This window comes from Arachis stenosperma, chromosome 2, assembly GCF_014773155.1.
Source record: "Arachis stenosperma cultivar V10309 chromosome 2, arast.V10309.gnm1.PFL2, whole genome shotgun sequence".
Lineage (NCBI taxonomy): Eukaryota > Viridiplantae > Streptophyta > Magnoliopsida > Fabales > Fabaceae > Arachis > Arachis stenosperma.
The window spans coordinates 13,367,438-13,379,430 of NC_080378.1; the positions used below are offsets into that span (position 1 = coordinate 13,367,438).

An 11,993-nucleotide genomic window follows, 5' to 3' on the forward strand; every position below is an offset into this window, starting at 1 on the left:
TACATCTTGAATTTTTTTAATTTAAATTAAATAAACATAGTACTTATGGAAATGAATAAACGGTGAGGTAATTACAAATCCTAAAACACATCTCAGACGTTGAGGGGGTAATCCCAGAATGGTCATATCTCGGATGTTGTGACACCGTGCTATGATAGGGTGACGGCGAGTCACATTCCGGGTACACCCGGGATATGTATAAGCGCTGATATCGGATACTGAGTATCCGAGATAGGAGCATTTTGTAAAGGGGTCTCAGCACCCGAGATAAGAGCAATTGTCATGGATGGGGATCAGCATCCGAGAATTACATGCATTACAACCATTTTCCCACTTTTGTGACCTTCTAGACGTGTGAATTCGAGTTCCTTCAGAAAATATGGCCCCCAACAATATGTCCATGAAGGAGATATCAACAGACTGAATGCTAATTGACACGTAGCTTTAGGTTTAGACTTTTAGGTTAGTAGTTTAACCTTTTTTATTGTTAGTGAATAATAAGTTTAGATGTTTAGTCTTTAGTAACTTAGTTAATGGAGTAGGTATAGTGAGTTGACAAAGTTAGAAGATCTACATTGATTTCTTTAGTATACCTAGGACCATTGTATACTTTGTATAATTGATTGTAATTACTTAAGTTAAATAAATAAAATAAGTATCTAATTGTGAGTTAAGTTAAATAATAAAATAAGTAACTCTCATTTAACCTATTAGTCTAATAAATAGGTATCTGTTACATTTAATACAAATGCTTATCTAGGTGGATTATAAGTTTTAATAATGTTTAGCAACAATTAATGGTTTAGATGTAATTAATATGCGCTAGTAAATATTTTGGAAATTGCAGAGACCATGGTTACTGTTGCCGCGTCGTGTGACCCTGGGTCTCCCGCCGCTGGCCATCCTGTTGCCCTATAAAAGGGAGGCTGGATTCGGACATGCAGTAGAGTTGAGAAATTTTATGTTTGATAATTCTTTGATCTCTGTATTTGTCGAGCGGTGGAGGCCCAAGACCCACACGTTCCACCTTTCATGGGGTGAGGCCAGCATTACGCTCCAAGATATTGCATATCACATTGGTATGTACACTGTTGGAGAGCCCATTGGAGGTTGTACTAGAGACTTCCAGCGATGGCATGGACATCTCACTTGGGAGTGGGTTGAGGATTTACTGGGCGCCAGGCCACCATCACAACCGGAGGGAGAAAAGCAGATTTTTGGGGTGAGGCTGACGTGGCACAGGAATAGGGTTGCACAAATTTTTGATGGAGCAGCCCCGGATACACTCCGTCAGTATACCTGGTTCTACTTGATGGTGCTTATTAGGGGATTTCTGTTCACGGACTAGTCTGCAACACTTGTCCCTTTGAGATGGCTGCTGCTGCTGGAGGATTTCGATAGTTGCAGCCAGTTGTCATGGGAGTTTGCACTGATCTATCATACGTACCACTCATTGTGCACTGTGACATCGTGTGATGTGACTGACATTGCAGGGTGAATGCCACTTCTTGTCTCATGAATCTACCATAGGTTCTCGTCTTTTAGTCCGGCGGGATACGACGTCGTCAGGTTCCCACTTGCTTCTAGGTACATACATATTGTAAATAATTTTTAACTTACCAAGTAGTAAACATTGAACACGTGTTATGTTATGGAATATAATTAATTAAATTCTGTTAATCTATCTTTGTTGTGGGTAGGTGGCAGGGCTAGGACAGCAAAGTAGAGATCGTCATGATGGCAGGATTTAGAGTCTGCGTCGTTACATCGATGCACTGACATTTAACTAGGTACGATTTATGTATTTTTTTATGCATTGGTATATCGTTTATAATTACGGTATCTTAACCTGATGTGAACAGTTTTTGTGTACACCTTATGAGGATCTCCAGCTACGTCAAATTGTGCCCGACTGGCTTATAAGTGACGCAGAGCTTTACACGGAGGGCTGTCATCTCTATCGTCTGCTTTCACATTGTAGAGTTTCATCACGTTGACAAAGTGAAGAGGTAGCTAGGGGGCAGCAGCACAGGCCAACGGATCTAATGAACGTCGATGACTACCCCTTCATTACTGCATTTATGCACTCCAATAGATTCGTTGTCATGTGACCATACCGACAACCTTTGTCGCAATGTTGTAGCCACAAATCCTTCCTGAAACGAAGAGCCTAATCCACCGTCTCAGAGATAGTGTACCCAAAGCATCCAAGTACCAGTCGCAACCCTCCTTGCTTGGACTTTACGCAACATTTATAAGGAACCTCTTACCTTCGAACAATTCGAACCGTGAATTGAAGTTTGAAGCCATGTGCCAGATGCAGTAAGCATGATATGCCGACAAAGGTTTCCATCCACTGTGAGGTGTGTTGAGGGCGGCGTGACTAGCCTGTGATTTATATAATATGAAAAGGATTCCTGCCTGTGGAGTAACATGTTGTCTCAAATTCGAGAGGAAAAATGACCATGACTCCGTTGTCTCAGACTCAACTAATGAGAAAGCTACAGGAAGAATATTGTTGTTACCTTAAGCCACAGCAATTAACAGCATTCCCCTGTACTTTTCGTACAAGTGTATCCCGTCCATAGATACAAAAGGCTTGCAATGCTTAAACGCTTCAATACATGGAAGAAATGCCTAAAAAACTTTATCAAATAGACTCCACTCTCTGTCAACCATGTCTCCGTTGTAATAAGGAACAACAACACATTCGTGAATCATACCTGGGAGGCACTTCTGCAAAGCTTGTAAGAGCGCAGGTATCCTTTTCTACGACTCTTTTGAGTCGCCATAAATCTTGGCAACCACTTTCTACTTTGCCATCCACCCCTTTCGATATGAAGGCTGAAATGGTAACTCTGGTACACATCACTTTGCAACACTGGAATAGATACTGACCGGTCAGTTTTTATCATGGGTAACACGACCCTGCAAATCAAACCACTATCCAGCTGAGCATGGTCCTGAAACATGGTAGGTGTCAAACAAGTATGTGATCCACTGAATCGACGCACTTCCTTACAAATTTTACACGGATGTCAACATTATGCAAAACACAAAACTAACGTAATAGACTCTGTGCATCCAAAATAAATTGTAACATATAGCAGTAATTCAAGTTCTGTCATAGTGCCACACGAAGACTCCATGGGCAACTATTAGTAAATTTCTTGCAACGACAGTGATATTTAAGCCTTTTCTGACTCTAAAATTCTGTACTCTACATTCCATCGAATACTGTAGTTCTTCACCGTTATTAGAACTGTTTCACGGTTTCTGAACCTATGCCTAACTCAAAATTCCACCCCACCATCCATTTTGTAATCCTCCGCGTCCCCGGTGTTCAGAAGATTGTCTGACTGTATTGCATCCAAATTCAACGTCTGATAATGGCTAGAAACATCCGACAGTCGAGAAATGGCCAAAGGGGGAGGCAGGAGAAACCTATCAACACCGCCGCTGGGAGTCTCCGACACATACTCATCTTCGGACACTGTATCGTTTGACGACCTGGAGCCGGCAACATAAGTTGAATCGCTCTCACTGTCGTCCTCGTTGGCACTATAATGAGGCGGGGCATAGTGGATCGGTGTGGCCTCAAGCGACACAGTTTTAGGAGTCGAAGGAGACGGCCCATCACTAACAACCATGTCACAGATCGCAGCATACAACTCCATCACATGTTGTGGCATTAGTCGTGCATGTACGTCGAACATTACCCTCACATGCTGATCCCCATCAATCCAAAATAACCGGTTACTAAGTCCACCGTTCGGAAGCGCGTGCAAAAATCTATATGCAACCCGCCCAGCCTCCTTCGTACCTAGTCCCCCATATTGCTTGGCTTGATTGTCTTTAGCGCATCCAGGCTATCAACCAGGTAAGTGCGCAATATGACAGTCTTGTCAGATTCGAAAATTACTCCTTCATCACCATGTTTTGACTATCCCATTGGGATAAACTACAACAAATAGGAATTGATTATTCTCCATCAGAACAAAACGGAAAGAAGAACAAGAAAAGATTGGTTTGTGAATTGTATGAGGGGAGGTATTGGGATGTGTTTTATAAATAGACTAATTCTCTAACATATTTTGGGTGCAGAGACATCTAAAGTATAATACACATATCTCGGGTGTTGAAACCCTAATTATATATTTTACTATATCTTGGATGTTGAGGGGGGAATTAGAAAGTTACTCTTATCTTGCGTACTGAGACTCCATCACCTTTTGAACACATCTCGAATACTTAGTATCCGATATTAGCTCATATATATATATCTCGGATGCAGGATGTGACTCGCGATCACCTTATCACAGCACGATGTCACAACATCCGAAATATGAACATTTTAGAATTATCCTTCAATGTCTGAGATGTATCTCAAGATACATTTTTATAATTAACTCACTGTTTATTAATTTTTGTAAATACTATATTTATTTAAATTAAATAAAAAAATTCAGAATTCTCCGTTCAGAATCTTTACCGAAAAAAATTGCAATTTCCCGCAATTATACCGATAAAAAAAATCTTGTAATCCTAAATATTTTAAACAATCTTTGTCAGCTTCTTTTTTTCTTCTCTTGCATAATATTTATCTAGAAATTTCCTATGCCCTTCTTTTGTGGAAAAGGACACTGATCTTCGTTTCACCAAAAAAGAGGGACAATGATTTAAATAGTTTTGTTTTTATTTTTTAACTATATTATAATTATTGTGAATGCTTGACATTCAATCTCCTGTGTGGTTCCATTTCACGACAAACAATCGAACGGTAGAGAACCAATTACATAACACGTGGCATCATTCCAAAAAATTTTAAGTTTAATTTAATAAAATTTTTATTTTTAAATATAAAAAATAATTTTTAAAATATAATTTTTTTAATTTATAATATTTATATTTAATAAATTAAATTAAAATAATTTTTAATAAATACAAACGATAACAAATATAATTAATAAAATAAATTTAAAAATTTAAAAATATTATAATAAATATTAATATAAAAATTAAATTTAAATATTAATATATAAAATTATATTACACCTTTTAATTTTTATAGCACAATTAATTTTTTAAAAATTTTTATCTTAAATATTTTTTAAAATATTTTTATCTTTTAAAAAATTACAAACACAAATACATAATTTTTTTATTTATCAAATACAAAATAAAACAAATATCTCTTTGCCAAACCCAATCTCATAACAGCTCCACATTCCCTGCTAAAGTTCAGTGCACCATAACCTACTTTTTCTTGCTTCTTTTATTTATTTATTTTCTTTTTATAATACCCACAGTTCTTTTCCCAAAGAATCCTATAAAATTTTAAACAAATTATATATATAAATTATTATATTGTATATTATATATTTATATATCAAATATTATATAAATATAAAATAAAATTAATGGATAATTTTTTTATAAATATTTTTTATATAATTTATAATAAAATATTTTTCTCTAATTTTAAAATTTAAACGTAAAATCTCCTAGTTAAGTTATAAGTAATTTCTCATTTCAATTGATTTTATTTTTATTCACATATAATAAATAAATGAATAAATTAAAAAACACATATGGGAATAAAAAGAATTTAGGGTACAAGTTTTTATTTTAAAAATATTTATTCATTATATATAATTATTTAAATTTTTGTTAAATTCAAAAATTAAATTCAGACATTTCATTTTAATGTAATATATTTATTACCTTAGCTAAAATCAAATTTATCTTTATTATTTATATTTAATTTATAAAAAAGTAATTAATTAATACATTAAAACCTATTAGTATACTAATTATAAGGTAGTGTTTGTTTTGAGGTACTGGGACAGAGACTAGAAGACTGAAACTTAGTATCATGTTTGTTGGGTCAGAGATTGGTACTAAAATTTTTGTCTCTGTCTCCAAAACCTCCAAAAAGTGGAGACACAAGGAATAAAATTTTTAAAGACGAAGACTAAAATTTTAATAATATTTTATATCTAAAATACCTTCATTTCAATTAATTAATTCTAATTTTATTTTTTGTTCAAATTAAATTAGAGCTTTATTTTTTTTTTCAATTTCTGTCTCCCATTTTGCACCAAATAAAATACTAAAATTTATTTCAATCTCTATCTCTTAGTTTCTGTCTCTCAATTTCAGTCTTTCGGTCTCTATCTCTCCACTAAACGTTACATAAATAATTACATTTCAATTTAAGTTATTTATAATGTAACATTTTATTTCATTTCATCACAGTATAATTACGACCTTAACTAAATTAAAGATAAACAAATAAAATGTTGGCTCTTTACTAAGAGGTTGCTTTTTCAAGTCAAGTCCACATATCTTACCGAACATTTCCACAATACGAATTTTATTTTCTTTTTAACCAAAAATAGATTCATAAACACGAAAATTGACATTAGACCAACTCCTAAAGAAAAGTGTTTAGTAAAAAGGGGCATTTTAGTAAATCCGGTAAACGGTCTCTAACCACCGTCTTCACTTTCGGGGTTCAGTTCCACTTCACACTCATTTGCCATTAAACTATACAGTGCATGACGCCTGCACAGCCATTTGGCTACACAGTAAAGATGGACACAAGGGTATTATCGTCAATGTACAGTCACGCGCTTCAACACCCTCACCCACACACCACACAAACCCAGAAAGGGTTTTTCAACTTTCCATATCTTGCCCATGCCACCATCGTGACCCTGTTCCGTATAAGCGTCCGCATCAAATCACGAGAGAAGAAGGCCTTCGCAAAAATTGGAAAAAGAAACGAGGGTAATTTAGGTAATTCATCTCCCCAACGGCATTAACGTGGCACCTTGAGCCTATATCACGAAACAAAATCCAGTTCAACCCTTGACACGTAACGCGCTTCAAAGAGACAGTTCCCGAGACTCGCCACAGTGAACTGACACATGGAGGTTTTGCCACGTCACCACGCTCTCTTCTTCTTTAGCCCTTAAATACTCCAGGGTTTCTTAACCTTCTTCGTCATCCTCTTTGCTACCTTCTGCACCAAAGCCATCGTTATTTTACGAAATTGAAAAACGGAAAGCCTCTTCGCCGGCGGGAAATTCGCCGGAAAATTCAACCGGCGCCGGTAAACATGGATGTTTCGGCCATTAAGAACGATCTCGGGGTCCGATTGACGTTGCTATGCCGTCGCTTATTTGTGAATTCAGATCGTACCTGGTGGTAGAAACTAAAAACCCTAACGAGAACCTACTTAATCACATAGCTGAGTTTTTTTTTTTTTTCCATATGATGACTGTGTAACAATAACAAATATTATTCATAGGAGAAAGAGAAACGAGAATAGAAAATTACGAGACTCGCGATAGTTTTAGCCAGTCTCAAGTTTTGGCAGAATTTTACTGGTTTTACATTTTTCACTTTTTTTTGTGTGTAATTTCTTTCTCGGTCGATGGTTGTTTCGGTTCCTTCGTCCTCTAATTTTGAAATCGAAGGCGAAGAATCGAGAGAAGTGGTTTTGCCGAGGCTCAGAAGCGTAATTGGCTGACAGTTTCTTTCTGTGCTCTGAATTCAAATTCAAAATTAAGCTAGAAGAGACGGAGACTGAGAATTATTTTGTTTTCGATGAAAATTCAGCCGGTCGATTCTCCGGTACCGGTGGAGGGAGACACTAGTATTGACTTTGTTGCGAAGCCGATAGTTAAGTCGAGGTTCAAGCGCCTCTTCGAGAGGAATTTCGCTGGCGTTCTTAGAAATTCAGCCGCTGAGAAGATCGGCGGTGGAAGATGTGGCGGTGGCGGTGGTGGTGAGGAAGTGCAATCGTCCGGTAAGGACGGTTTCAACGGCTCCAACGATTTTGAACCGAGCTCGGCGTGTCTGGCGAAAATGGTGCAGAGTTTCATCGAAGGTAATAATCTCGAGAAGCACTCCTCCGCTTCCGGTAGGTGCGGGCGTAACCGCTCTAACTGCTTCAACCGCATCTGCGACGATAGCTCCGACGACGAATCAGATGACTCCAACTGTTCTCCAGGCGAAGTCTCCGAAATCCTCAAGGTAAATAAAAATAAAAACAATTCCATTTGAAAAATTGAAACCATGTTAGACTTGTTTAAAAATAGAAAAACGAAGCAAATTTTATTTATTTTGGTTTATCTGGCTTCGGATAGGGTTTGTCCACTTCGGCGAGCGTTAGCGAGAGAAACCTGCTCGCTGAAACGGCGAAGATCGTGGAGAAGAACAAGATCTGCAAAAGCAAAGACGGTTCGTGCAGAAAAATCGTCACTGAAGATTTGATCAATCTCGGATACGATGCCTCCATTTGCAAATCTCGCTGGGAGAAATTCTCATCTTATCCCGCTGGTAATTAATTTTACTGATTTGTTTCGCATCGAAGTTAAATTCAGATGAGAAAATGTTTCTGATTTTACTAAATTTTACAGGGGAGTACGAATATATAGATGTGATGATTGGGAAAGAGCGGTTGATAGTTGACGTTGATTTTAGGTCGGAATTCGAGATCGCTCGATCAACAAAAGCTTACAAAGCGATTCTCCAGAACCTTCCGTACATATTCGTCGGAAAGTGCGAGCGGCTTCAGAGGATCGTGGCGGTGGTTTCGGAGGCGGCGAAGCAGAGTCTGAAGAAGAAAGGGATGCACGTTCCGCCGTGGCGGAGGGTAGAATACGTGAGAGCCAAGTGGCTCTCCCCTTACACTCGAATCACTGGTTCCGTTTCCAAAGAAGAGGGAAATTGTGCTGTGGATTCTGGTGCTGAGGGTGAAGAAAAGGAGGAGGAGGAGGAGAAGAAGGAGGAGGAGGTTGTTGAGATTCAGTTGAAGCCGCCACCGCTGGAGATGAAGACCAAGGGTTCAACCTCACTTTCTGGTTTAGCAGCGGTTTTTCATGGTGATGATGATAAGACATGATGAAATTTTTGACATTTTTTTTGGGTGTTCAATTTGTTAATTTGAGGATTTAAGAACTACTTATAAATATGTAATTGTAAGTTGTAACAGCTCTCTGTGACTCTCCTATCCCCTGATTTTTTAGTACGGGATGGATCTTACCAAGTGATATGAATATATAACAAATAAGTTGAGGTATTGTAGTTTGAAGTTTGAACATATGATGGATTATATCAAATAAATAAGTTGATACTAAATTTAGTCTTTGCTTCGTTTCAATTTTGATTAGTAATGTGATATCTCTAATGGTTCTAGTTATGGGTCATTTACTATTTTTTAATTCATGTTTGCTTTCGAGCTTTGGTGCTTGCTCTTCTCTTCAAGAAGAAATGATTGTGGATGTGAAGAAATCTTATGGTGCATTATTTTGGTCATGGATTAGGTGGGGATAGAGGAGAAAATAATTGGTCAATTATATGATTCATAATTTTACCTGTATCGTATGCCTTTAATGCATTATTTGGATAACGGAACTGCATCAAAATCGCTTGGATCATTCAATTATTCGTTTGCAATTATAATCATTCAACTGTCTCTCCCAAAATATAAAATTATTACGCATTAATATATAACGGAGGAAATAATTACTCATTTGATTTATTCTCTTGTTTCTTACTTTCTTTTGTCATAAGGTTCTTGTAATGCTCCATCAAATACGAGTTAAATTCTATTTTAGTCTTTTAAATTGGGAAATTCATACAGATTTAATCACTAGAGTTAAATTCTATTTTAGTCTTTTAGATTGACAAATTCATACAGATTTAATCACTATTTTATCGTGACTCAAATTTTGCCACAATAAACATATTAAAACGACATCATATGTGTTTTGACATTAAAAAAAATGTTAAACATTATTTAAAGGTTTGAATAATTTTGTCATAATTAAATTTCTTGACATAACACTCAAACGACATTGTTTAATATCTTTTTTAATATCAAAATATATACGATATTATTTTAATATGTTCAGCAGAATAAAAAACTTGAGCCACGTTATTAATGACATTAAATTTTGATAACGAAAATACACGAAAAAATATATTAATGCATTTTTTTAATTTAAAAGACTCAATTATAGTAAATAAAAAATAAAAAATTAAATCAGTGCAATTCCTTAACTAAGAAACTAAAGTAAAGCCTAACTTATCAAATACTTAACAACTCTAATCATTTGTTCTTGCAGAGCAAGATGATGACATCTTTGTAAAATAAACTTTCTTCAAAAATAAAGAAAATACTATTTCAACAAATAAAATTAGTTTAACTGCTAACAATTAAAATTTGAAACTAAATTATTTAAATTATTTTCTTTTTAGGTTTTGTTAGTAGTTATCAATTAAAAAAATTGAATAATTCATTCCTTAGTTATTAATTGTCAAGTTATTTTTAGTTGTTAAAATAATATTTTTTCAATATATATATATATATATATATATATATATATATATATATATATATATATAAGTATGTAAATAATATTTTATATTTTTATATTTATTAAAATCACTCTTAATCTTTTAATATTTAATTTGATTTAATTTTATTTTCAGCGTTTCAAATAAATTTTAATTTTATTATCGTAAATTTTTTTTTGAGTTAATAGTGAGTCAATTTTTTTTTTCCAAAAAAGAGGAAGGAGGAGGTGTGTCACGACCTTGGACACACTTCAACGCTACTGTGCCGACACTCGGACTTACTCAACCTCTTGAGTTAAGACCAAGTCAGCCTAACCCTCAATACTTAGCAAGAAAGCTAAGAATACAAGAGAACACAAGAAAAAGGAAGTTTTGGTAGAAGAACACTTTATTACTCAAGTGTTTATTACAAATGATTCACACATACACAAACTCTAACTCTCACCCCTATTTATAGCCATCCACCTCCTTAATGGATGGTTAGGATTAAATCTAATCAACGGTCTAAATTAATTATCCAGAACTTTCTTTACAAATATCTATCCTACCACAACTTTCTAAATGTTTCTAGATTATTCCATACCACTCTTTATACTTCTATATACATTTACACTATTCTAGAATACTCTATGACCTTCCAAAGTCTTATAGAACCTTTTAGGGTATTCCGGGACCTTCTAGGACATTCTAGAACGTTCTGAAACCATCAAGAATATTCTCAAACACTCTAGAAAATTATACAAACGCTGTTAAATTTAACCTTCTAAAATTTACCGTGACATTCTCCCCCACCTAATGCGCAGACGTCCTCGTCGCGTTCTGTTCATGATAGCGTCGTAGGTGTTCTTGGAATTGTCACAGATCTTCACGAGTTTTCCAGCTAGCTTCGGTTATCGGGAGTCCTTTCCACTTGATCAAATATTGGATACTTGGTGGTACCCCTCTTCGTCGCACAATGTGATTAGCTAAGATATCTTCGATTTCTTTATCCAAGGATCTAATCACCACGGGCGGAGCATGACTCGAGTCACCTCTACTCGGTTCGTCTTGATCTCCATGATATGGTTTAAGCATACTCACATGGAGGACCGAGTGGATCTTCATAGAAGATAGGAGTTGTACTTTGTAAGCAACCTCCCCAACACATCCAATAATCTCAAATGGCCCTTCGTATTTGCGGATTAAACCCTTATGAACTTTGCGAAAGGTTTTGAATTGTTGTGAAAGAAGTTTGATCATTACCTTGTCTCCCACTTGATAGCTTTCATGCTTTCTCTTCTTATCTGTCCATTTCTTCATCCTCTTGGAAGTTTTGTCGAGGTAAGAACGAGTAACATCTGCTTGTTCTTCCAATGACTTAATCATATGATAAGCTCCAGGGCTCTTCCCTGAGTAAGAAGAAGAAAGAGAGTAAGGTGTAAGCGGCTATTGTCCAGTCACAATCTCGAACGGACTCTTCCCTATAGACTCACTCCTTTACAGATTGTATGAGAACTGAGCAATGTCTAGGAGTTTTGTCCAATCCTTCTTATTAGCACTTACGAAATGCCTCAAGTAACACTCGAGTAAGGCATTCACTCTCTCAGTCTGCCCATCGGTTTGAGGATGGAAGCTTGTTGAAA

General features: G+C 35.9%; 1 protein-coding gene across 1 annotated transcript; it reads left to right on the forward strand.

Moving 5' to 3' along the window:
* Nucleotides 1–6,888: 6,888 nt before the first annotated feature.
* On the forward strand, nucleotides 6,889–9,154 carry LOC130961088 (uncharacterized). Its single transcript, XM_057886761.1, has 3 exons — nucleotides 6,889–8,043; nucleotides 8,157–8,349; nucleotides 8,430–9,154. Exons 1-3 carry the CDS (start codon nucleotides 7,615–7,617, stop codon nucleotides 8,912–8,914), a joined length of 1,107 nt encoding a protein of 368 aa, XP_057742744.1. The 5' UTR covers nucleotides 6,889–7,614; the 3' UTR covers nucleotides 8,915–9,154.
* Nucleotides 9,155–11,993: the final 2,839 nt, after the last annotated feature.

Bases quoted from the DNA above. Each gene is read 5' to 3' on its own strand.
- LOC130961088 (XM_057886761.1), top strand. From the start codon at position 7,615: ATGAAAATTCAGCCGGTCGATTCTCCGGTACCGGTGGAGGGAGACACT. The intron at 8,044-8,156 runs GTAAATAAAAAT...GGCTTCGGATAG, and splicing joins AAGTCTCCGAAATCCTCAAG to GGTTTGTCCACTTCGGCGAG. The intron at 8,350-8,429 runs GTAATTAATTTT...TAAATTTTACAG, and splicing joins ATTCTCATCTTATCCCGCTG to GGGAGTACGAATATATAGAT.